The 27,627-nt window shown below is 40.0% G+C and overlaps 1 protein-coding gene across 4 annotated transcripts in view; it reads right to left on the reverse strand.

Annotated features, from left to right (window-relative positions):
• Positions 1-27,627, reverse strand: part of mdga2a (MAM domain containing glycosylphosphatidylinositol anchor 2a) — a 223,814-nt gene that overhangs the window by 83,152 nt on the left and 113,035 nt on the right. For all 4 annotated transcript variants that reach the window (XM_037542047.1, XM_017713808.2, XM_037542048.1 and 1 more), the window contains exons 7-8: positions 20,155-20,484; positions 13,218-13,511 (exon numbers count right to left, since the gene is read on the reverse strand). In XM_037542047.1, the coding sequence (XP_037397944.1) occupies positions 13,218-13,511; positions 20,155-20,484 (624 nt within the window). The remainder of the gene's footprint in view (positions 1-13,217; positions 13,512-20,154; positions 20,485-27,627) is intronic.

Consider the following 27,627-nt stretch of genomic DNA (forward strand, 5'->3'; position numbering starts at 1 on the left):
GGTTGAAGCCAGATCATCTTAAATAGAAAGTTTCATAGTGAGCTAAAAACCTTTATTTACTTTGTGTGTTTGTTCAGAGTGAAAATACAGGTGACATTAGCTTACTGGCAAAGTAATTTGCATAGCTAGCTAAATATTATGATGACCTATCTTGTATACACAGAGGTACATTTTATTTTCCTGCCTGTGTCTATTTTGACATGTTGCTTTGTTTGCATTGTAAACCAGCAAACTGAAGCTGAGCTCAACACATTATTAATGAGCCCACCAAAAAAAGGGGAAACCAGCTTGTTTTATTCTAGGGCCAAATCATAGGGTTGTAAATGGACGTTTAAAATCACATTTGTTTTTTTTTTGACCGAAGTCAGATACCGTCTATGTCAGCATCAGAGAACAATTCAAAATAATGAATAAATGAATTCTATTGCACCTTTAATAAAGATGCTTGCTAGTCATGTCTTGGCTAGTTTTTAAGCTAAAATGAGCTAAAACTGTCACTACCACAACAGGTATTACCAAAACATTTTGTTTTGGTAGGGTTATAACTGTTTTGTTAGTGATAAAATGGAATGTTCAATCTTTTATTTAATAAAATAAACATAATTAAAGTACAGGGTCACTCAAAGAAAAATAATTTTCGTCTTAAGTCCAAGTAAGTTAAAAGTCTGGAATTACAATTTGACTTTGAAGACATTTAGAAGAATGATTCATACATAACTTTTTAAAGTGCACTGCCAACAAGGCCTTTAGAAAGGAGAAGTGATTAAAAACACACACATTGTAATAAACTGTAACAATACAGTTTAAAAGAAACACTAATATAAAATAAACATTGTTCATTACACTTGTCTGATCACTGAGATTTAACTGCAAGACTCCACAGAAGTTCTCATAATTTTTTTCTACTAACATAAAAAAGTCAAGCATAAACATGCACACATGCATATATAAAAGATGAATAATAACAAAATAATCGTAAGTTGACAGTGGGCCAGGGGCAATGATATGCCTTGTGAGCTTCATGTCTCATTTCCCATTGGCTATGTGAATACTGAAACACTGTCTGTTTTGTTGGATAGCAAAACAGCTGACGTGCCACCTTCCTTTTATGGTTTAGCACAGGTGCTTCATTATGACTACCATAGGACGTCTTAATCATCTTTTGTGAATAAGGTATGGGGAAGATCAGCTGCCGATCACAGGTTACAAGCGTCCCAAGGCCATTACGATGGCTGCCATAAGTAACCTCTGTAAAATTCTGAGAATCTGGCCTCTGATTCAGATCATGAAGGCCTCAGGCGTTAGCTCATGAGTTGTCTCTGGAGCAGTAGTGCAGGCTACATTCTAAACTGTGCTGATCTGTAGCCCTTGAGAACTTGAATTTCTGAATTTGAACACTCAAATGAAATAGTAGGAAAATAGGAAAATAGTAAATGGCAAAGCGCAGGTTCTAGCTACTAATCAGAATCAGTTTATTTTGCTAAGTATGTTACACATACAAGGAAATTGTCTTGGTGAGAGCACACATGTAGACCAGGCAAGCAAAGACATTAAAATTTGCAGAAATTTAACATCAGTACAGTTGTGCTAATAGCATTTTGTTACAAAGGAGTTACAGAAATGCAGCAAAGAGATTTGGTGGTTAAGTTTAAGTTTAAAGTATGAGGTGTACATTATGCTAAATGAGTGCTACAGCTCTAGGGAAAATGCTGTCAGCATGTCTGGATTTGCTGGTTTTGATTCTCCTGAATTTTCTACCAGAAGGAAGCAGCTGGAAGAGGTGATGCCCAGGATGAAAGGGGCCAGCTGTACTTTTGCTGGTGCACTTTGTTACTCTGCTGTAGATGTCCTGAAGCATTGCCAGACTACATCCAGTGACCCTCTTTACTGTCCTGATTGTGCTCTGGAGTTTCACTCATTCTTGTCATGTGGGGGAACCAAACCAGATGGTTATGGATGATGCGAGGATGGACTCTATGATGGATGCATAGAACTGGACGATCAGGCTCTGTGTCAGGTTGAATTTCTTCAGCTGTTTTCGGAAGAACAAGTAGGAAGGCCAAGTTGACTACATCTTTGACAGACCTGTTAGCTCTGTGTGTGAACTACCAGGGATCCAGCTGAAGGTTTGTTATGCTCTCTAGGTGGACTACGACCATGTGTTTTAAGACTTTTATGACTATAGAGGTCAGGCCTATTGTCCTGTAATCATTTAGTCCAGTAACGTTAATTTTTCAGGGGACTGAAATGGTGGTAGATATTTTGAAGCACATGGAAAAAGAGCAAAATTCCAGTGATTTGTCAAAGATGGTGGTGAAAAATGGCGCTAGCTGATCACAACTGAGTGGATGAAGAGACTCCGTCTGAACTTGGAGCTTTTCTTACCGTCTGTTTGCTGAAAAACCTGTTAACATCCTGCTTATTAATGGTAAGATGAGGGGGTCAGAGGAGAGACAGCCAGAGTGGGGGAGGAGGGCAGGGGACTGGCAGAGAGAGACTGCAGACTGTCCTTTATGTTCTCAAATCTGCAGTAGAACTCACTCTGGTTATTGGTGAGTCGGCAGTCATTCAGGACATGGGACATTTTTCTCAACTTATAGCTAGAGATCTCTTTGATGCCTTTCCAAACTGGAGTTGAATCATTAGCAACAATGTGGCTTTTCTAAGTATTTCTTAGTCATAGAGGATTTTTGGATCGAGTGGGTCTTCCCTCCAGACCTGTGCACTTTCGAAGACCCTACTAGGACCATATTGCTCCACACGATTAGCTTTGAAGATTCCTAGACCACACATACTCTTCTGCCACAGCAAGGCCTTGATCGAGGTAGGATCGTCCTAGGACCTGCTGGAGAGATTATGTCACCAAGTTGGCCTGGGAGTAGCTCAGGGTCCCCTGAAATAAGCTGGAAGAAGTTACGGGGGACAGGGTTGTCTGGGATTTTCTGCTCTCCCAACTGCTACCTCAACTCAATCTGGACGAAGCGGTTAAAGGTGATGATGAAGAGCATTTCTCCTTTGTTGCTTTAATCCTATTCTCCAGCTTGTGTTTTGTAGAGAATTCTGTCCCCACTCCTGAATGCTGCCTACGTTTCCCTCTGACGCTGAAAGCTCAGCTGAAAACAGTGGTTTGTCATTGCTGCACTGCACCTGTGATGTAGTTGAAATGCAGCTGTCCTACAAACTGATGTATGATGTCACAGTGTCTGTACATTCATCTAAGCTCCCTGTCACCTCTTCAAACTAGTTAATAATGTTGAAATGCTAGGGAAAGCATCAGTGAATTAAGATATCAATTCTTGTGATGAATACTTAATGGTAGTCTTGGTCTTTCTATTTCATTTTGACACATAAAAAAGAACAGCTGTCAGTTTCAATTCATTACAAGTACTTTGTATTCTAACAACGAAATTCCAAAGTGTTTCATCAACCTGTAACAGGTAATGACATGAAGGTGATGTATTTTTCATTGTCCATCGCAGAGGGCCCCCAGAGGGCCATGTCTGAACTGAGGTAGTACTTGAGGAGATGTCTTGTCCCATTTAATTCTGACATTATACATATGTCAATTACACAGCTGAGATGACAATACTTCTAGGGAAGATGGACAAGACTGCCTACTAACATGAGTGTGTGATGTGTGTGAAAATAAGTGACACGTGCAATTACAGTGCACGACAACAGTCACAGTGTTAAATCCAATTAATGTGCTAGCAAGCCTCAAAAGCACCCTGGACAGAAATCTGTGTCCACTGTTAACTAGAGCAAGGCTGTAATTTTTCTGCTAAACTCACTTCTTGAGCTCAGGGACCCACTAAAGCCAGCCGTGAAGCATGAATGGGTGATGGCACTTTGAATTTCACTGAGGAGATTTTTCTTCTGCTGCCCCCCCACCTACATTTCATGAGTGTACTCTCTTTTTCATAAATGAATACTAGTGGGGATAAATTAACTCGCTGCTAATTAGGCTGGCAGCCAGCTTTCAATGCCATGCTTAGCGAACAGCGAGCACGGAACGCTGGCATTGTGTCATCCGAGCTGGCTTCTGTGGAGAGGAATATTCCTCTATTCTCTAATGTTCATCCCTAGTTCCACTCCGCTAATCAGGCTGCCAATTCTATCGCTTTATGACGAAGGTCCACATCACTCTTTCAACCAGCACTGATACCCCCTCATCTGCACATGCGCTGCTCCCAAAGCTTTCACTTCAAATAAGCATCTGTGTTCCTCAAAAATTCCTAAAAATTATTTGTTGTCACAGTTAGACAGAGGGAACATCCATATGCCTCAGAACTTGTCTTGGATGTAATTACTTTTTGCCCCAGGAGAACGAAATAGCTGTTGTGAACGACACTGCGAAAAACCAACAATAACGGCAACTTTTTAGAGGAAGAGTGCTTTTATGAACTTTCATTCTCTCTATGCTGAAATACTGGGCAAAAAAAAGATGGAGGATGTTCAAGGAGGGCCATTAGTGTCAGGGTTTAACTGCAATTATCTCTTCATTAAACTATATTAGGCCATTAATAATCAGTAGGCTTTGCTGCATTTTGGGGCAATTAAAAATGACTTTTGTCCAAGGTGTTAAGAGGCCTGGCTGTGAGGCGGTCAAAAAATCTTTGTCATTTGTCTTCTTGGGAGAGTCCGTCTCTAGAATCTAATCTCATGGTTGAATTAATATTCCCACCACATCCTCTCGGAATTAAATTATTGTTTCATCCACTCTGTCCTGTGGAAAGAAGCTGCTAGAACTGCTGGCTGGGCTTCTTGGGCCCAGTGCTAAGGATTAGGGTTTCTGGTGTTAAAGGAAATGTCACGTCCTAAATGAGAGAGGCTTAGCTAGCAGTCCTCTGTGGGCTGAGCAACATTCCTCAGAAAATGAACGCACGCTCAAGTAACCCTCCATAACTCCTTGTGTCTTCCCCTTTTCGCTAGCTCTCATGTAACCCTGCATCAAATTGCAGGTGACCAGCAAAAAGTATGGCAATTGACCTTTACAACTAGTCTAAGTTTCGGCGTGTGTGTGATTAGGTTCCATTCCTTCCCCAAAGTTGGCCAGCTGGCAGGTCTTGTTGGTTGATCCAACTGAAGCAGCATGTGCTTAATGGTGGGTGTAGGGGAGGGCTTTTTTCTTTTTCTTTTCTTTGAGCTGGTACACACCCAGACAATGAATCCAATTAACCCCTTTAGCTGGTGAAGGTCGGGATGTTGGGGCATGGTATCCACATGAACACTCACCACAAGACTGAAGATAATTGGGTTCAAGTGCCTTACCTGAGAGTACTCAATTAAACTGGTGCTTGGCCTGAACTCGAGATGCGTGTTCTTTTCTTCTTCTGCTTCTTTTTTTTCTGTTTCCGATCAGCACTGTCAGGTCTCTGAAGTAGCTTTCTCATCAACTGTCACGTTTCACACCTCAGTTTCATACAATAAAAATTGGCAAATCTGTATCTGGGTTTAGTTTTATTGATATTGACAACAGTACAATTTGATGAGAACTATTCCCTGTTACTTTCTTGTCCTCTCAAATCATCTCGTGAATGAGTTGCAGTGCTTAGAGTTGAACCAGTGTATGTAATCGCCCAGATGGACATGGCCAGAAATGAGCAGGGAGGGCTTAACTCATGACACTTGACCTTGGATGCGGTTGTAACGGCCACATATGCGCCACTGGCAACCGGCAGTCTGTTGCTCTTCAGAATTCCTTGGGGTTTTCATTTCAGCCCAAACTCTCAGCCAAGGCAAGATTTGTGAGGTCAGCATAGGCCATCAGAAGCACTGAAGAAAGAGTTGTGGGTTTGTGTACAGCAATTAATCCGAAGGCTGAGAGCTATGAGCACAGAGGGGTCGAAGCAAGGGTTATTGTGTGTATCTTCAGAGTGACAAGCCTTGATGTCCACAAGGAACACAAGAAAAAAACATAATGTAAGCTTGTAACTACTCTGCAGTGGGCAGACTTGACAGGGCAGCATAAGATTCTAACAGCTCAGCCTAATTATTACAATTCAGTTATTTTAGTTTACTAGAGTGAGTAAGTACTTCTTTATACATGAAGATTCAATTTTTAATTTCCTTGCACGTCAAACAAATATCAGAGACAAAATGGTGCTTGTTTTTTTCCCTCCTTTCGGACTTGCCACACATTTGTGCAGCCCAGAAAAAGAATGAAAAGAACAATGATGTTATAGGGTTGCCACCCGTCCAGTTTTCACTTGGATAGTCTGGTTTTAAGACTGTGTCTGGTTTTGCCTGTCATTTGCCCGATTTTGCAGTGGTTCTCCCAAATTGTGAGGGGAAAAACCAGCCAATACAATTGTGCTGGTCGTCTTGCTTGTCACTACCCATTTCCTCACCTTCCACTAGCAATTTTAGACCAATTGTATTTAGCACAATTGATGTTTCTTAATGCAATGACCAATTACATAAAGAGGGACCAGAACTCACAGCATCAGAGTAACAGAAAAGAAAGGAAGAAGAGGCACTCTCAATGAATCAGTCAACATCTGTTTCTTACTACAGATAAGCAAGGTCAAAGAAAATTGTATTCCAGCTGCTGGACTAACATCAGTGTATCACAAGTTAAGCACCATGTCATCTACTTATCTCAGGTATAGTTGACAAACGATAGGCTGCTTGTACAATTTTACAATTCATTCTTGTTCAATTTACTAAAACGTCTTGTTTTGAAGAAAAAACCTGCTGACAGTGGCAAGGTCAAATAAAAGTACAGATGGAAGACACATTAGGGGTGAGTCTAATGGAGCATTGACTTTAAATGCATGTCTTATGACAGACAGGTGTCCAGTTTTACCTTACTGAAAAGGTGGCAACCCTAATTTTGACTGCTGCTGTTCACAATGAAACCAGGAAAAGGCCATGATGGACAGCAGCAAATCTCACCTCTTCACGCTTTGGTGCTTATTTGATTTGCTGGAACAAAGTAAAATGAATTTGAACCATACTTCCTATCCCCAAAATGGGAGGGGAGGCCTAATTCCAGTTCAGTGGTTCAACCAGTGTGATAAAGTGGCTCAGCTTTTGGTTCCTCTCTCGCGTGGCTTACTGCTTGGGGCAGAGTCGGTGATGCAGCTAAATCCTTACAATGATAAATTTTTAGGAAAAGTGTACAATGTGGATGAAAAGGGAAAAATACAAGGGGTGGGTTAGCACAGGGCTTTAATACATTATACTGGATAGGGGGTTGGAGGGGAGGAAGAATGCGGCTTTCATTTCATTACCAATATAACAGTATAATGCTGATTTGAAGCTCTATGGCAGAACGAAATCCAAGGCAATCTCCCCGGTGGACAACAGCATCCTCCCTCTCTGTACATGTCTCTTTCCCACCCTCCACCCTCTCTGTGTGTTTCTCTCCCTCATCACTCTCCCTCCCTTCCTCTCTAACCAGCTTTCCATATGTGCTCTCCCTTTCTTCCTTCCCTCTCTCCCTCCCTCCCTCCCTCCCTCTGCTTTCTCTCCACCCACGCAGTTGTACCGCTTGCTGCAGGAGCCGCTCAGCTGTCAGAGACGTGAGCAGACATTATCCACTGGCATACATTTGGGCCCTCTACAAAGTAATGACTGCAGCGTAAGGATTACCTCTACGCACCCTCCGTACAGCAATCATGCTGGCTTGCAACGAGGGGTGGGGGTGGGGTGGGGGGGCTGGAATGGTTTTTATGACAGGAGAAAGGGATGACAGAAGCAAACAGAATGCGACGGAATGAATCATCAGATACAGTCATCCATTCCGAGATGTTAACGCTAATGCTAATGTTAATGCTAGTCAGCCTTTCACAGCGATGAGGAGGTGATAAAAGGTGGCTATGTTTAAGAACCTGTGCCTGTCGGTAGGCACAACTATTCTCATATCCACATTAGAGGATGTATGGCATTGATCTTCTAGCCTTGTAATGATTTTTTTTGCGAAATAATATGAAGTGCACGACACAAGCACGCCCACACACATAAGCAAATGACTAAAGAACTTACAAAAGACATAAGAAAACGTTGAACCCTCAGAGCTCCTATACAACAGAAGCAAATATGCAACCAGAAAGGGAAACTGACACTCACTGAATTACTTGAGTTTCACTGCTGCTATCATCAGTGGGCAATTTTAAAATACATATCTGTAAATAAAAGAAGGCTTTTTAACTGACATCCTTACTAATCCACTTGCATTTTTCTCGACTCTGCATACACTATTTCTATTACTTCCACTCTAGTCTCGTGGACCCAGACATGATCCTTTAATTGGAACATTTGGGAACATCCTTAAGAAATTTTGGGCAAAATGTGAGTGCAATGGTGCATTCGTAAACACTGTCCACTAAACATGCCTGTTGTTAGCTATCAGATGTAACATAAGTAAGCATGGTAGCAAAGTCATAATAAAAAAAACTAAGATTAGGAATGAGCGTCATACAGTGGTGCTTAAAAGTTTGTGAACCCCTTACAATTTTCTGTATTTCTGCATAAATATGACCTAAAACATCATCAAATTTTCACACAAGTCCTACAAGTAGAAGTCCTAAAAGAGAACCCAGTTAAACAAATGACACAAAAATATTTTACTTGGTCATTTGTTTATTAAGGAAAATTATCCAATGTTACATATTTGTGAGTGGCAAAATTATGTGATAATTTTGCTTTCAGTATCTGGTGTGACCCCCCTTGTGCAGCAATAACTGCAACTAAACGTTTCCGGTAACTGTTGATCAGTCCTGCACACTGGCTTGGAGGAATTTTAGCCCATTCCTCCGTACAGAACAGCTTCAACTCTAGGATGTTGGTGGGTTTCCTCACATTAACTGCTCGCTTCAGGTCCTTCCACAACATTTTGATGGGATTAAGGTCAGGACTTTGACTTGGCCATTCCAAAACATTAACTTTATTCTTCTTAAACCATTCTTTGGTAGAACGACTTGTGTGCTTAGGGTCGTTGTCTTGCTGCATGACCCACCTTCTCTTGAGATTCAGTTCATGGACAGATGTCTTTCCTTTAGAATTGTCTGATATAATTCAGAATTCATTGTTCCATCAATGACGGCACGCAGTCCTGCCCCAGATGCAGCAAAACAGGCCCAAACCATGATACTACCACCACGTTTCACAGATGGGATAAGGTTCTTATGCAGGAATGCAGTGTTTTCTTTTCTCCAAACATAACGCTTTTCATTTAAACCAAAAAGTTCTATTTTGGTCTCATCTGTCCACAAAACATTCTTCCAATAGCCTTCTGGCTTGTCCATGTGATCTTTAGCAAACTGTTCTTTTTGGAGAGCAGTGGCTTTCTGCTTGCAACCCTGCCATGCAAAGCATTGTTGTACAGTGTTCTCCTGATGCTGTACTCATAAACATTAGCCAATGTGAGAGAGGCCTTCAGTTGCTTAGAAGTTACCCTATGGTCCTTTGTGACCTCGCCGACTACGTTTACGGCATTTGGCTGACGCTCTTATCCAGAGCGACTTACAACTTCATAATTTTACACAGGTAGGCGAAGGTGGTGTTAGGAGTCTTGCCCAAGGACTCTCATTGGTATAGTGTAGGGTGCTGACCCAGGTGGGGAGTGAACCCTAGTCTACAGCGTAGAAGGCAGAGGTGTTAACCACTACACTAACCAACCACGACTATTACATGCCTTGCTCTTAGAGTGATCTTTGTTGGTCGACCACTCCTGGGGAGGGAAACAATGGTCTTGAATTTCCTCCATTCGTACACAATCTGTCTGACTGTGGATTGGTGGAGTCCAAACTCTTTAGAGATGGTTTTGTAACCTTTTCCAGCTTGATGAGCATCAACAACTCTTTTTCTGAGGTCCTCAGAAATCTCCATTGTTTGGGCCATGATACACTTCCATAAACATGTGTTGTGAAGAGCAGACTTTGATAGATCCCAGTTCTTTAAATAAAACAGGGTGCCCACTCATACCTGACTGTCATCCCATTGATTGAAAACACCTGACTCCAATTTCACCTTCAAATTATCCTACAGATTCACATACTTTTGCCAATCACAAATATGAAATATGGGATCATTTTCCTCACTAAACAAATGACCAAGCATACTATTTTTGTGTCATTTGTTTAACTGGGTTCTCTTTATCTACTTTTAGGGCTTCTGTGAAAATGTGATGATGTTTTAGGTCATATTTATGCACAAATACAGAAAATTCTAAAGGGTTCACAAACTTTCAAGCACCACTGTATGTGCAGAATAGGGACGTGCACATGTACCTGATTACTTAATTAACTGTGTTTAGTACTTGTATTGAAACTGAAATCACAATTTGGGTATTTGTTACATTTCATTGCCTCCAATCATGTTTTCTTGTTCTGGTCCTGTGAAACTACTTGCACCCCTCACATGAAACAGGTGTGCTACAGCACTGTCACAGTTGGCTTCAGCAGATTCATGAGATATGCAGTATTAATCACATATTCACTAATTTCACTTTCTGAATGCCATATGTAAAGATTGGAATGATTCAATTTACCTACATAGAATGTGATGGTTACACGTTCTGTATTGATAGTAGGATGAAAGAGAGATAAGACAAAGCTCGCAGCTCAAGGAGAGCATGCTACAGCAGAGTAAAAAAAATAAAGCACCGAATCATGACTACCAAACAAAATCAGTGACTCAGAGTACAACATCTACAGCTCCCATGAAAGGTCTTCAGCACTAACCTCAATCAGACTTGGAATAAAAGCAAAGACAGGAGAGCAACAAAAGGAGTACATGTTCTTTTCAGAGATTAAATGTGCTTCTAAGAAATTAAATCTTAAAGTGCTCATGGGGTTTGCATATTCCGAAAATGATCTTAAAGAAAACTTTAAGAGATTGTATGGTTTGAAATGCAACCAACTAAAACATTAAAAAAAAAACAGTTTTACTTTCTCAGTTGCCTCAGTGTCACTACTATATTAACAAATATAAACTCTGATATAACACCAGAGGTTGACTCTTCCTGAAGTTTGAATTTAGCATAAAATATATAGGTAATGTATAAATTAGAAAAGCTATATGTTACGAAATGCCCCCTGTGAAGGTTGCCTGAAGGTGGGGTGGGGGGGGGGGCGGGGGGGGTGGGGGGGGGCGGGGGGGTGTGGGGGCTTGGGTGTTGCTGGAGCCTATCCCAGCAGTCACTGGGAGGAAGGCATGATACACCTTGCACAGGCCCCTGTGAAGGTGTTTTTCCTTAGAGTTAAAAACCACAAAATGCTTTGCTTTTATAAAAAAATGCAGCCCAAAGGCAACAATGTCCTTTTTGTTCACTGGCCCTCTATTTCAAACAAATACCTCTCATTCTAAAGCTGCACTCTTACAGCTTATAGTAAATATTATAAATTGTATTCCTACAGGGGCGGCACGATGGCGTGGTGGGTAGCGCTGTCGCCTCATAGCAAGAAGGGCCTGGGTTCGATTCCCCGGTTGGGCGGCCAGGGTCCTCTCTGTGTGGAGTTTGCATGTTCTCCCTGTGTCTGCGTGGGTTTCCTCCCACAGTCCAAAGACATGCAGTCAGGCCAATTGGAGATGCTAAATTGCCCCTAGGTGTGAGTGACTGTCTGTGTCTGTCTGCCCTGCGATGGACTGGTGACCTGTCCAGGGTGTATCCTGCCTTCTGCCCGAAGGCTGCTGGGATAGGCTCCAGCATCCCCCTGTGACCCTGACGGAGAAGCGGCTTAGAAAATGGATGGATGGATGTATTCCTACGTGCTGATATCAGTGTGCTTCATTTCATTATGTGTGCAAAATGTGTTTATAAGTGGACTGTGAATGCTGAAATAATTAAAATATTTCATCATGTTTATATTACTATTTTGTGTAGTTAATTCATTACATTTAATTAATGAATGAATGAATTAATTAACAATTAGTTAATTCATTACATTTGTCTTACTTTATTATATTTCATTTAAACATTAATATTTATGATGTTTTAACTATAAAAATGGACAAAATAAGCTTCATCAGAATGTAGTTCTTGCTGTGACTAATACCAATATTTTATCAGTGGATGCAGGGTTCAAAATTCCCAGGACACTGCATTTATAGAAGCTGGTAAGCTGATGTTGAGTCTCGAATGATGTTTCAGCAAAGATGTTCTTTCAGCATAAAAAGTGACCCAAAATAGCTTTCATTTAAAATGTCATCCAAGCAGCACAAAGTACACGGCCTTCATTATCTAAACATTGACCTTCCTCAAAGTTCAAAGTGAGTGTCCTAGACCCTTCTGCTTACCAAAGCATTTCAGCTTATTAGCTTTGCTAAACATGAATATTTAAAGCTGATAACAAATAGCTAACCAACATTTGCTTTGGCCCTCTACAGAAGATTCTGGTTCCATAAGATTGTACTAAGGAATCAGGCCTTATCATTTTAGTGAAAATATTACTACTTACATTTGTCCCTTGCTTTCACATCCCCCCTGTTGAACTGGTGCTTGCATTAGACATTAACCTATTATTTTATTTGTGTAATTATATATTGTGCCTTGGCCTGCGTAGGCCCTGAACCTGATTTGATTTCATCATCATCAGACAGTTGGTGCTGAGCTCTCTGAGCTGCAACATTGCGGTAACAAGGCAAGCTGATCAAGAACACTTAGCAGTCTTTAACAAGCTAACCTTGGATTCTTCACCCCAATACGATTTCACACCATCACTGTAATTAAGAGATTCCATGATACCACACGCCCCTCTCATTAATTCAAGTTGTATGAAAATGAGCACAGCTGCAATGTGCTATAGATTATTGTGTGATCAGCAAACCGCCTCTCCCTTTTCAACGGTGCATCCAGAACTGGTCATTAACATCAGCACCTGCCTTGACCCCCACACGCACACATCTGCATGCGACTGAATTAAAGTGCTCTAAAGCACCTCATTCTTACCACGTAACTACACTATGGAATTCATTACATTGCATTAACCTCCGCACCTGCACTAATTGAATTCGCAAGTCTTAATGATGAGCATAAGTAGAAAAAGATCTGCAACGAACGACGTGCGCCAAGGTTGCCTGTAATTATAACAAATGATACCCCTGAAAGCTTCTGACTTTTTTTTCTTGCCAATCTATTTCCTCATAAAAAATAATGGTTTGGTTTTGTTGAATAGAAACTTTAAACACTGGTTGTTCTAGATGGAACGTCTTAATTAGCTTTAGCATAAAGCTCAGTCGATGTTGAGCTATGAAGAACTATGGGTACTCACACTGCACAATGAGCTCCACGATGGCCTCACGAGGCTTCACATTGAAGCCATTGTACTGGCTTGTCTGGCAGCGGTAAGTGCCAGTCATCTCGCGTGAGACGTTGACGATGCGCAGGATGCCATCATAGCTCTCAGTCTGCATGCTGCCGTCCGGCATGGGCGCCTCCTTGTCAGCATGAGACCAGAGGATGATGGGCTTGGGTTTGCCTGACACCAGGCACTGAAGCTCCACCGTGTCACCCTCCTGTGTCACCAAAGGAGACTTCCCTCTTGGGACCGTCAGGCTGGGGGGGACTAAGTGAATGTGGAGAGAAAACAATGAAACATATAACTATCCATATAGTTACATCTAGCACTCTTTGCATCTGACAGTTTTCTAAAAGACTTTAAACACGAATCACTGGCTAATCTCATGCATCTTTCCACTGTTTGTTCTGTGTGCATCTATAAACTTGTGCATTATTTGTATCTTCATATGTTTATATCCTACATTTTTCTTTTCTATCATCCTTTTAACATTTGTATCTTTATGTACCAAAAAAAATCATTTCTACATGAAAATCCCTCAATTTTTACATTTACATCATTCTTACTCTTAAACAGGCTGTTTTTGTTACTGTGCCTCTATCCCAGATATATAGATATGTAGATATATAAATGTCAGAGTATCTGCAGTCAGATTCCATGCTTGTTAATTTTCTGAGTAAACAATTCCTGTACAGAAAACAATTAAAATCATGCCATTTTTCAGCCATTTTTAATGTACATGTTCTATTTATTTGTTTAACACACCGGAAAAAATAACGCATACATAGTGTAAAATGTGCCATAACTTCTGCACAGGCCACAATTTATGTTATATTTATTTTTCTAATATGTTAAATTAAGCAAATAAATAGTAATTGTAAATTTAATATGAGCAGAGGTGTGTTACCTGTAGATGATGTGTACTCATTCAACAAATAAATCAATAAAAACGTAATTTGCACTGGGGTGCCCAAACTTTGGCATATAACTGTATGTAAACTGTCTCTGTTCTGATTGGCTGCATTATGTCTCATTCAAAAAGCTGTCTGTACTGAAACACTACCTATAACTTTGACACAAATGGGGAGGGCTAAACTGTTGTAGGCTGGTGTAAATATATAAATATGATGGTTTATGGTTTCATGAGACTGTAACAATGTCTAAATATTACATTAACGTCTTTTATTTCAAGGAGGCAAGACAAATAGGGTTTAAATAATGTTCGATGTGCTCCCTTTAATACAACTACACAGTGCAGCACAAAAGAGGATTTGAGTGACCACTCATGTTACCCCACACACTAGGTATTGGTTGTTAAGGTGGTGATGAAAGCAGAGACAACTGGGTGAGTGGCAGAATATATGATGCAGAAAAGTGATATTTTATACTGTATATAAATATAAATAAAAGTCCCTCCAGCTGCACAACAAGCTGATGCTCTCCTCTTAACACTAAGAAAACTTTCACCTCATTAACCTTAACAAGGCTAGACCAACTAGCGAAATAAAACTGCAATCAAGAAGAGAATAAACAGAATCTTAGATAATTTTTCAAGATTCCACATAACAAAAGGGATGTAAATATGAATATGTATATCAAACAGTCACTTCATGAAGTACACCTTTGTACTTTCTGTCCATTTTCTCAGCTCCACTTACCAGTCCATCTGTTTCTTCACATAGTTTGTTATCCCCCTTTCATGCTGTTCTTAAATGATCAGGATGCCCACAGGACCACCACAGAGCAGGTACTATCCGGGTGGCGGATCACTCTCAGCACTGTAGTGACACTGACATGGTGATGGTGTATTAGTGTGTGTTGTGCTCGAATGAGCGGATCAGACACAGCAGTGCTGCTGGAGTGTTCACTCACTGTCCACTCTATTCGACACACCCACCTTGTTGGTCCACCTTGTAGATGTACAGTCAGAGGCAGTAGCTCATCTGTTGCTGCACAGTTTGTGTCGGTCATTCTCTAGCCCTTCATCAACCTTCAGAGAACACTGATAGCTGGATATTTTTGATTGGTGGACTAATCTCAGTCCAGCAGTGACACTGAGGTGTTTAAAAACTCCAGCAGCACTGCTGTGTCTGATCCACTTGTACCAGTACAACACACACTAACATGCCACCAGCACAGCATTGTCACTGCAGTGCTGAGAATGAGCCACCGCCCAAATAATACCTGCTCTGTGGGGGTCCTGAGCATTAAAAAACAGGGTCAATGTGAGCTAACAAAGTAGGCAAAGACAAATAGGTACTGCAGTCTGTAGCTGCAGAACTATATACAGCACTTATATGGTAAGTGGAGCTGATAAAACGGACAAAGAGAGTAGATGTGTAGTTTTTTGTGTGTATACACACACACACACACACACACACACACACACACACACACTAAACATCTACACTTATTGTGCATTTTATCACCTTATCAGCTCCACTATATATGCATGTGTTTATCCATATAGGCTTCCAAAAATATATATTTAACTGCTTAAAAATATATGGTGATGCACATTTGTTGCGACAGTCACTACTGCTTCACACATTTGAAGCCCAGCCCAGGGACGCACTCTGACATTGTTTTTGAAATGGCAGTAGGGAATTTGATCCATTCTGTAATTTCAGTCCTTACGTTTATCCGTAATGTGGTGTTTATTGCAAAAAGTCATATCATGATAACGATAAAAGTATGATTTACTGTGCAGCCCTAATGTATGCTGTAAAATAGGACGATCAAATATCTTCCCTGCAGCTTCAAACAAAGCCTGAGGAACACCTGCTCCTCTAAATATAGCCCCTGGTGTGCTGCAGAGCCCTCCTCCATTAAGCATGAGCCTTTAGTCTGCTTTAATGTTGAGCATCTGTACATGAAGTTAGCAGGCTTCCACGCAACATTTTCCTAACCTCATAGCGTCGACAAGCCCTTCTGCAAGAGTAATGTCCTGCCAGTGCTGGAAGGCCTTTCACTGCTCTCCATTGAACTTTTCCTGCTGCATTTTATTAGTGACGACTAAACTAGCGACCGCACTAGACAAGCAGTAAGGAACACTCATGCATGTACAGTCAAAAAGAAGGGAAATGGGGATGCTGAGGGGACAACAGCACTCCCTGATTTCAGGACTGCGAGTTCTAAAAGCCATAATAATAATACAAAGATCTGAGTCGAATAGCTTCCCTCAACAACAACTGGCTGCTTTGGGGGCATGTTCCTAAAACTCATGCAGCTTGAGAAGCAAAGTGTAAAAGTGGATGCAGAACCAGACACCAGTCCTGAACCCCAAATCAGCTTAATACTGTTTTTAAACTTTTAAACTGCTTTCTGGTGTTAAATCTCACCATGTGACTGCACCACACATCAACAATATTACTGCTCATGACTTTGTTAATTTACATAAAGTTCATCCAGAATGAGAGAGCAAAGAGAAGCTCAAGGGTGCAACAAGGGTCAGTTGTGTCAATGGCGAATAGCATATTTTGAGGTAAAAAACATGTTTTTCTGTAACTTTTAACTACAATAATCTATACATGACTACGGGATATATAAATTAAATGACAAAGAAAACAAATGCCAAATAAATATTTATAAAATAAATACTTTTAAAAGAAAAATACTTTTGCATAATGTCATTGCTCATGTCATGCATATGTTGCTTAACATTTCCCACCCCCAACTTAAAATACCTTGTCACGACCCTGTGTGCAAGAGCAGGAGCTGAATGAGGAAAGTGGTGGGAGGCAGAGAGTGGGGAGGCCATTTTTTTCAGCACTGATAAAGTTCACAAGTGAGAGGAGGGAAGAGGGCGAGATGGGAGATGGACAGGAATGATCAAGTGGGAGGTTGAGAGATGGATAAAGACAAAAGAAAAGAGGCACAGAAAATGAGTGGGGGCATCAGCAGAATGTATTTTGACTGCAGGGGGCCGTGTGCTTGTATGAATCTGCAGGTTGATAAAATGCACCTGCTGTAGTGGCACAAAAAAGAGTCACAAAGAGAATTCCACAATATTTTGCATCAGTAGCTTACCTATTTTAGAGAGGTTGAGAAGAATATGCTGCTAGCTGTGTTTTACGTGGAGAAAAGCCTTTAAGTGGAATTCCACCAAATTTGTAAGATTTTTGCATAATTAAATGATTAAGATGTTAACAAAGTAATTCAAAGCGTTTTCGTGTGAAATGCACCATTCTAGATAAACATGGCGAGAATTCTTCACAGTGGTGGTTATAGGAACCAGACGGCTGAATAGTTCAATGCCTATAAAAGCTACCACACAGAAATCCTTTACAAGCAATGGTTTTGAACATGATGCCTGATGCCTGAAACAATCTTTTGATAGTTCTGTTATGAGCTTTTGGCCTAAAACATTTTTTAAATACATGAATGGCATATGAGTATCATGCAAGACATGGTAAGGCAAAATAGATCCCAAATAAAACAATTTTTGAAAATAACACTCTTTTACTATTATTGATAAACAGGTTTATCAAGTGTGATGTGTCAAAATCTAAAGCTTTACAAGTAACTTGTAACAGTGACTGAAACAGTGACTGAAAGGGCTTTTCTTACTGTGGCTGTCCTGTGCAGATTGCACAGACTGCAGTTTGCAATTTGAACAGCAGTGAATGAACAATGAAAATGTCAGCCATGTGAAATTATTTCATGATTTTTTACACGGGACATTAGACAGGTGACAGGTGTTCATATCATGTATTAAGAGGGGATGCAACATCCAAGGACTTCCCCACTACAGGATTGATGCCTTTGAAAACAACGGCTTGATATAATAAAACAAAACAACAGAAGCAGATAAGTCCCTGCTAGCACGCAAATGCCATCTGTAGCCTCAGTTTCTGAAATACACACAATGGTTCCCATCAACAACACTGAAGAAAATCAGTACGTTGGTAAGTTTCTTTACAACATCAAAACTGTCTGAATGACATTATGCTAATTAAATTATGCAGAGGTTAAAAAAATAATAGAAAATTAGCCTTTAACTTGACCAGTTTGCCATTAGATGTCTAACATATTCTAGTTCCTAAATGCTTTCTAAATGATCAATTTCTAAATGCTCTCTTTAACAACTGTATGTATGTGCAGTTATAGCACTGAAAAGTACATTGACACAATGAAACAATTTCTGGAGAAAATGATAATGAATCTCATAATGATAACTTTCTTTTGCTCAGAAATAAATATTGGCAAAGTTCTGCTGTACAACTGCAATATTCCACACACCATTAGCTCCCACATCCATTGCAATTATTTCTCATTTACAGAGTGATGCATGGATGATTGCAAATTAATAACAATTTAGTATTAATAAACCCATATTAAGGGGTATCTGCCTAGCTGACTGAATTGCTACATTCTTAATCTACTGAAGACTTGAAAAGACCACAGAACTCAGAGAAACACATTAGATTTTTTAGCAGCGCTACAGACAGTTTATCATGCCATTTGCACTCCAAATAGTCTGTCTTAATTTATCAAGGGTGAGCAGGGATGCTGATAGGTAAGTGACCTTAAGATAAATCTCACTTGGTTAATAAAGAGAAATCACACAGGAATCACAGAGGAAAAATAACACATTACAATTCTGACTCAGTAGTGGCAGTTACTACCCAGAACCTTCCTAACCTTAAAGGAATGCTTTAGTGAAAAAGCTAATTTGGCCTACATAATCTACCCCTAAATGTAGTTCTTCAGCCAAGACAAGTTTAATGTTTGAAGTGTCTTTTTTTGCCCTGGGTACTACAAAGCAGGTGATGGAAAATTATTGGTAGTCTTGAAATCTAATATCCACACTTTGGCCAATTTTAATATCTGGTGAGGTATAAGCTGCCATTACTTCTAGTCCGATTAGCCTCAGAGCTCCAGTGTGAAGATAAAAAATTTACTTTAAAAACGTTCTTTTGCAAATTAGGGCTGCAACAACTAAGCGACATACTGAATACGTTAATAAAAAAAGTCTTGTCATCGATAAGTTGGCTTGAAGACATTGGCAATTCCCATTTACATCACTTGACAAAGAGAAGAGGAGAGCAAATACAGATATCAGAAACCATAGTACAGGGTTGCATGACTCAAAAAGTCAAAAATATGGGAACACTACTTCATGGTCATCCCGAAAGGTGTTTTTCTGTTAGATGTATTGAACCACGCTCACCTGGCATGACAACACAGCTCAGCATCATGAGTAACTGCTGAAACTTGTTTTCTGCTTTTCAGCTAGCTCTGTTTTGTTTAGCAAATAGGAAAAAAAACACTGGTGACTGATGCTGAAGGGATGAGCTGCATTTTCAACTAAACGACATGGCTAAACTGTGTCGCTTCTGAGCTGCTTATGTAGTAATGCACACAAACTTGCCCAACCACACATCTTTTGAAAATTCAGCATTTTGACCTTCTGTCCATGTACATTTTGTTCTTGTGTTGTTCCTTTATGACTTCTGTATCTTTCACACTGAGCAAAATTATTTTAAGAGGAGAGCTAATTCTCTGCTTGATAAAAGTTGTGTTTTCCTTGTTGTAAATACGATTTTGAGGACAGGCAAGGTGCTTCATGTTTAAAGGGCATTGGGCAAAAGGCAAATCCTTATATTTTAAGTTTGTTGAATAAACCAGTAGGTATATGTGAAATATGTGAAATGTTCCTTTAAAGGAAACCCTGAGTATGACTATCCTTAACATGATGTACCTGCACAACGCTATTAAAGAATGCTGTACAAACTAAGCAAAATACTTTAGTTTTTATTAGGTCATTACTTTGTTGCCGCTTTAAATGGTTGCTCTCTCTCTTGTTGAGGAACTTCACTAAGACTGCAATTTTATTAGCAGCCATGGTTAAATTAACCTAATAAACAACTTTAATATTTGTGATCACAGCCACCTCATTTTGACTCACCAGTAGTAGATGAGATGTTAACATCTATGCTGATCTCGGGTATGCCCCCATTCCTCAATGATGCCACACAGGTGTAGGTACCGAAATCAGTGAACTTGAGGTCAATTATGTCCAGGTTTGTGGTTCCCAGGGCAACGTCAGGGTCTGTCTGGGTGATGACCATGCGCTCAGAGCTGCGCAGCGGCCGTCCGTTCTTCAGCCAGCTGAACATCAGCTCCTCAGCTGGCGTGGCCTCCACCTGGCAGGAGATCTTTACTTCCCGGCCAATCTGGATATTGTCATCATTGTGATAAGGGTCAGGCGTGATCCAGAAGCGGCCTTTCCTCAGAGCTGGATGAAATGAGACGGAAAATAGAGGAAAGTCTTGGTGAGATCAGCAGATCATGCACAGCCTACTGAGTAAGCAGGTGTTTTGAGTGTAGTTTCTCAGGTTCTCACCCTACATAAAGAAACTAGACTGAGGATGTTTGCTGAGTGAACTGATTCAGGTGGAGCTTGATGGGCAACAAATGTGACAGAAAGAAAGGCCCTTCATTATGTTACTAAACACTAAACTCTATACTATTGGTTTATATACACATGTATATACATATATATATATATATATATATATATATATATATATATGTGTGTGTGTGTGTGTGTGTGTGTGTGTGTGTGCCATTCATCTAATTACTGATTCTAAATATCAATCTTACATTTTTTATTGGTTTACAGCATGACTATCTGTTTTCCTTTCAAAGGACAGAAAGAACATCTTTTTAATCAATAACTTTTGATGATTACAAGTCATGTGCAAATATTTGGACGATGATGCTGATCAGCAAGATAGTACTGATGGCTGCTCACTACTTTTCTTTAAACAGCTCCAAGCAGGACATTCTGAATTCTGAAGACAAAGCTTAGCCAGGCCCTGTTCAATGCTCATGCTCCCCATATCTTTAAGCAGACAGTAATTACAGCTTTAGCTGAAAAAGGACCATCACAAATTGAACTATTAGTAATGCTATGCATTTATCATTTGTATTTGAATAGGGGTTGTGGGGTCTTCAGTAATGCTGATAATGAAAAGCTGGAGAAAAAAAATGGACACTAGTTTTCTCAGTGGTACATTTAATAAAAACTTCAGTAAAAGGATTTAGCATTTAACGTATTTGTAGTGTAAACAGATGCATCTCCAAAACAGTCCAAAACACCTTCACTCTATCAGTAAACATCTTTGCACAAAATTGCCACAGATCACATTTTTATTTATTCACGTAATTAAATACAAGTTATTTATTTTTTAGTGTCAGATAAAAAGTAGGACTGTCTCACATAAAAAAACCTTGTAACTTCCTTTATTGTCATTTCATGTCACTTTTTGGTATAATTTGCCCTGTGTTAAAATTTGATAGACCAACATTAACAGAAAATTCCACCAAAGCTACACTAAATATAATATCAAATCTATCAGTATCTAATTTGTTCACTCTTTACTTTGTGCACCTTACTGCCTCTTTAACTTTTTCATCCATCCAATCTTAAAAGTTGCAGCGGTGTCCTCTCAACATAAGCTGTTCCCAAATGAGTCATTGACATTATGTTCCCCTTAAAGAGGCTCTTACATTCACACAGGCAAGGCAAACTAATCTCAGCTGCTTTGTTTCTTTCCCTAAAATAGCCAAATGCTCCTGATTGGAATACATGTAAACTAATACACATACATAAAAAGGGTAACAGTAAAGCAAAATAAGAGGAAAAAAAGAGGAGTTGTGAAGTCAGTTAAACAAATAATAAAAGATACAAAGCAAACAGGACTTACAAAACCATGAAAAAGCTGGTAGACCATCAAGACTGTCATCAGATGAACAGTACTGATCAGTATAAAATTATATTAGGGATTACCTGGATCATTAGAAGTAGAAACTGTATCCAACTGAACTGTGAAAGGGTGGAAAAATATCCCTGCAGATTTGTTTAAAAAACTGAGTCTCCCCAAAGTTTGGACACATTTAATAATGACAAAATGCATATTACATACAGTTTGTTAAGGCGTCTGTGTAGATTTTTGTTAAATATATGTTCTCTGCTTTTTCCTGGTGCTGAAAAATTAATGGCCATTCGGACTAATAATTGAACCAGTGAATAGCTGGTCTCTAACTTTTGCAGAGTACTGTAAATGATGTAAAAGACATCTATGATCTAAAACATTTTACCATGCCAATAGACAACCCGTTTTATTAAAAATACATCCTGAATAATACTGGGCTTGCAGACTCAGAGCTGATTAAGTCTGCCATTTTGCTCTGCCACTGCAAACTCCGCTAACGTCCCTGAATCTTAAAATAGACTGTCCCAGTGTCTCCACAAATAAAGTGAGAAAATAAACTGAGAAGCCCTCAGGACAGGGACTTCGAGAATACAACTGCAGTATTCCAGAGTCATGATGGCGAAGAGTCACGCATATGCTGCGTTCGGAGAAAACTCATCACCCAAAATTCAACTCCGGTGATGTCTGTACAGAGGAACAATGACTCATGTTCATTCACACCTATGGTGTTACCAGTCATGCAAGAACAAAGAACAAAGTGCTATGGCATGGAATTTTTCCCTCATACTACTACGCTTGCTAGGCCATTCTTTGTGGCTTATGTCTTACTTTAAGACCCTTCTGCTTATTTTAAGACCCTTTTGCTTTTCATTTTTTGAGTACCCACCATCTTTCCTTCACAATAGGATTTAACACCTCCCACTCTAATTCTCCTACCCCCCACCCCCATCAAGAAACATAACACCCTCAGGCTATTCAACTAACAATATAACTCTTAAGCACAGTAAAAAGCAACTAGTGCATGTGTTCACCCTGTTTTGCAATCTATGCAGTTGTTCTGACTGCTTCAGATACTCAGTTACAGTACCTGTTCCAAAAATGTCCAAACAGCTTGACTAAATGATACTATCCATGTCATTTTGACCTGAAAAATGTGAAGGCACTGTGAATTACTGCTAAGAAACTGTCACAAACACCGAACATTTAGAAACAGAGCTACAATTTTCTGACTCTAAGGAAACTTTATGTATGGCCAGGACTCTCACTGTCAGCCTGTCTCACTATTAGCACAGGTGTAGCACACGGCTGAATGCTTTCTGTCCTACTTGCCGGCCTGCACTAGCCAAATTCAGTTCACCATCACACTCAGTGTTAACCCTGCCAACATCTCATACCACAATTTCTGTCTCCTTACCCCCTCAGTCAAAAACTGGTCAGAAAAGACATCCAGTATCTACATAACATCTGCAGTAGTCTTTGTGATATTCATTTGAACATTGTTTGAATTTTAACATCAGGGTTCAAATAATATGTAAGTTTTATGATCAATACAGAAATCAATTTACATGAGCTAAGAAATACAATAAGAAACCATCTTAACAAATCCTTTACACAGAACACATTTAAAGTCCCAATTACAGTTTAGATGTTGTGTAATTTAACATAAAATATGGCCTGTGCCAAACTTAAAGCACATTTTACATTTTATGTTTTTATGTAATTTGCCAACACATAGGAAGCACACACTGAAATATGCAGAAAAATGGCATATTTAAATTTGTTCCCTGTAGAGAATGTGTTTGCCTGCATATGCTTATATATTGGTCAGGTCCTATTTCATGCATAACTGTACTGCATTTACTTTAAATGACAGCTGTAAAAGTGGCAGTTACCTATTTTGGGGGCACTTTATCAAGGCTAACAGGTTACAAGCCAGGACACTGCATGTGAACCTGTTGCATTCTTTGATGAGCAGCCCTAAGATCTGTTTCATGTGCAATGGCAAAATGAATGATATCGTGACAGATCAAAAATAATAAACAGCTGTGTCTTTGCTGGGCTGTTGCCTGTGCCGTTCAGCTCAACTAGGCTTTTGCGCTGGCAAGTTTGCGAGTTAATCAATGCTGTAATTGAGCTGGGATAGCAGCACTCTCTTTGGCTAACCCCATAAAACTTGAGAGATGTTAGGCTGTAGAGCCCAATCCCTTCGCATGAGTTTCTGTCATTACCAAGAGGTATTACAGACAAGCAATTTCGAAGTGACAAGCTGTGTAATCTCTGCTGAAAAACGTTCTGAGTCAGGTCGCTATGCATGGACCGTTTGATGATGATTTCTTAATCTCCACACTGCTGTTAAGTCTCTTTGAACTTCAGCGCCTAATGTGGAAGCCCAAACTTGTGCTTCAACTTTTAATGAGCTATAATGAAAAGACCACCTTCATGTGCCATGGCTGAGGGACCACTAGCTGAAATGTATTGTCATGTTAAAGATACGGAAATTGCTTTTTACGTTCATATTTTTAAAAGCCGTTTCAGAACTTTTACTTGACTTAACGCATGGTGAGTTTTTCAGCTTAGCATGAGACTCAGTGACAATATTATTTACTCTAATCCTTAAAGCTTAACCTGTGTCCAGCCAACTGTTTCATGAAAATCCATACATACAGATTACAAAGGCTAGTACATTCAGTTCATAAATGTACATTACCACATAGCACCAGCCGCAGAATCCTAAAAAATGTGCTTTAACTGTTACTTTTCTGACAGATCTGAATCGCTAAAATTTCTGCTTTGGTATTAAATAGTATTAGTTTTTTCCTCGGCTCAGCAGCCGTCACTGTAAGTTTTTTCCTTGAAGCATTATATATGAATCCATAATCCTTTTGATGTCCCTTTTAACCACAATTTTATGACACATTTGGATAAGAAAAAAAACACACAGCAAACTGAGGAAAAAGCTGTTTAAAAGCCTTGTGGTAGTGGATGGAGTGTGCGGTGCAAATGCATATTCCTTTAATTCTCTTTCTTATATAATGATAAGCATCATTATAGTGCCTTTGCAGTGTCTTCTACCCTGCTGTGAACAGAACTAACCACAGCAGTCAGTCTTCTCCAAAGCTATGTGTCTCTTTAACAGGATGACTAAACACCTCAAACTGCTTAACACTTTTGTAATTCTTTGAAATGAAAGAAATCTTCCTGTCACACGTTGCAGCAATAGAATTCACAAAATTAGTCTCATTCATTACAGCAAAGATATTGTGTGATCAGTTTACCTGCAGCTGTCTAAAGCGCTGAAAAAGCAAGTATGCTCCAGTTTCTGAAACGCAAGTTACTACTGTTGTGCAATTTTTCACTAATTAAACCTTTCTTTACTTGTAATGTAATTGTCATTTTGGACCATTTCTTTTTCTCCATTCATAAAAATTACACAACAGCTATACTCAAATGATGTGGAAAAAAAACACTAAAATAAAATAAAAACCCCAAATAAATGGAACTATATTTTGTTTACTTATATATGTATGCATATATATATATACTGCTCAAAAAAATAAAAGGAACACTTAAAAAACACAATATAACTCCAAGTAAATCAAACTTCTGTGAAATCAAACTGTCCACTTAGGAAGCAACACTGATTGACAATCAATTTCACATGCTGTTGTGCAAATGGAATAGACAACAGGTGGAAATTATTGGCGATTAGCAAGACACACTCAATAAAGGAGTGGTTCTGCAGGTGGGGACCACAGACCACTTCTCAGTACCTATGCTTTCTGGCTGATGTTTTGGTCACTTTTGAATGTTGGTGGTGCTTTCAAACTCGTGGTAGCATGAGACGGACTCTACAACCCACACAAGTGGCTCAGATAGTGTAGCTCATCCAGGACGGCACATCAAAGCGAGCTGTGGCAAGAAGGTTTGCTGTCTGTCAGCGTAGTGTCCAGAGGCTGGAGGCGCTACCAGGAGACAGACCAGTACACCAGGAGACGTGGAGGAGGCCGTAGGAGGGCAACCACCCAGCAGCAAGACCACTACCTCCGCCTTTGTGCAAGGAGGAACAGGAGGAGCACTGCCAGAGCCCTGCAAAATGACCTCCAGCAGGCCACAAATGTGCATGTGTCTGCACAAACAGTTAGAAACCGACTCCATGAGGATGGTATGAGGGCCCGACGTCCACAGATGGGGTTGTGCTCACAGCCCAATACCGTGCAGGACGTTTGGCATTTGCCAGAGAACACCAGGATTGGCAAATTCGCCACTGGCGCCCTGTGCTCTTCACAGATGAAAGCAGGTTCACACTGAGCACATGTGACAGACGTGACATAGTCTGGAGATGGCGTGGAGAGCGATCTGCTGCCTGCAACATCCTTCAGCATGACTGGTTTGGCAGTGGTCAGTAATGGTGTGGGGTGGTCTTTCTTTGGAGGGCTGCACAGTACCGAGATGAGATCCTCAGACCCCTTGTGAGACCATATGCTGCTGCGGTTGGCCCTGGGTTCCTCCTAATGCAGGACAATGCTAGACCTCATGTGGCTGGAGTGTGTCAGCAGTTCCTGCAAGATGAAGCCATTGAAGCTATGGACTGGCCTGCCCGTTCCCCAGACCTGAATCCGATTGAGCACATCTGGGACATCATGTCTCACTCCATCCACCAATGCCACGTTGCACCACAGACTGTCCAGGAGTTGGTAGATGCTTTAGTCCAGGTCTGGGAGGAGATCCCTCAGGAGACCATCCGCCACCTCATCAGGAGCATGCCCAGGCATTGTAGGGAGGTCATACAGGCACGTGGAGGCCACACACAATACTGAGCCTCATTTTGACTTGTTTTAAGGACATTACATCAAAGTTGGATCAGCCTGTAGTGTCTTTTTTCCACTTTAATTTTGTATGTGACTCCAAATCCAGGCCTCCATTGGTTAATAAATTTGATTTCCATTGATGAATGTTGTGTGATTTTGTTGTCAGCACATTCAACATTGTACAGAACAAAGTATTCCATGAGAATATTTCATTCATTCAGATCTAGGATGTGTTATTTGAGTGTTCCCTTTATTTTTTTGAGCAGTGTATATATGTGTGTATATACACACAACCCCAATTCCAATGAAGTTGGGACGTTGTGTAAATCATAAATAAAAACAGAATACAATGATTTGCAAATCCTTTTCAACCTATATTCAGTTGAATACACTACAAAGACAAGATATTTAATGTTCAAATGGATAAACTCATTTTGAATTTGATGCCTGCAACACGTTCCAAAGAAGTTGGGACAGGGGCAACAAAAGACTGGGAAAGTTGAGGAATGTTCAAAAAACACCTGTTTGGAACATTTCACAGGTGAGCAGGTTATTTTTATTTATTTCTTATTTCTTTTGTCAAAAATGGCAAAACAATGCTTTTCAAAATACTTTTCAAATTGAAAAAGATGATTTTTCTTTCGGCAAAGCAACATTGTACATAAAACGTTACGTTTTCATTACATTCAAATCAGTAAATACCTTCGCTTCTACTTGTGGTGTGGATTTAAAGTTCGATCCCACATTTTCAACAGAATTTCTCTGCTTGTTCATAATAATAAAATTAAGGGAATTTCAAAGTGTATCATCATAAAGTTTTAATGTAGAATACAAAATTCCAAATCGACAGGA

This window comes from Pygocentrus nattereri, chromosome 10 (genome assembly GCF_015220715.1).
Source record: "Pygocentrus nattereri isolate fPygNat1 chromosome 10, fPygNat1.pri, whole genome shotgun sequence".
Classification (NCBI taxonomy): Eukaryota; Metazoa; Chordata; class Actinopteri; order Characiformes; family Serrasalmidae; genus Pygocentrus; species Pygocentrus nattereri.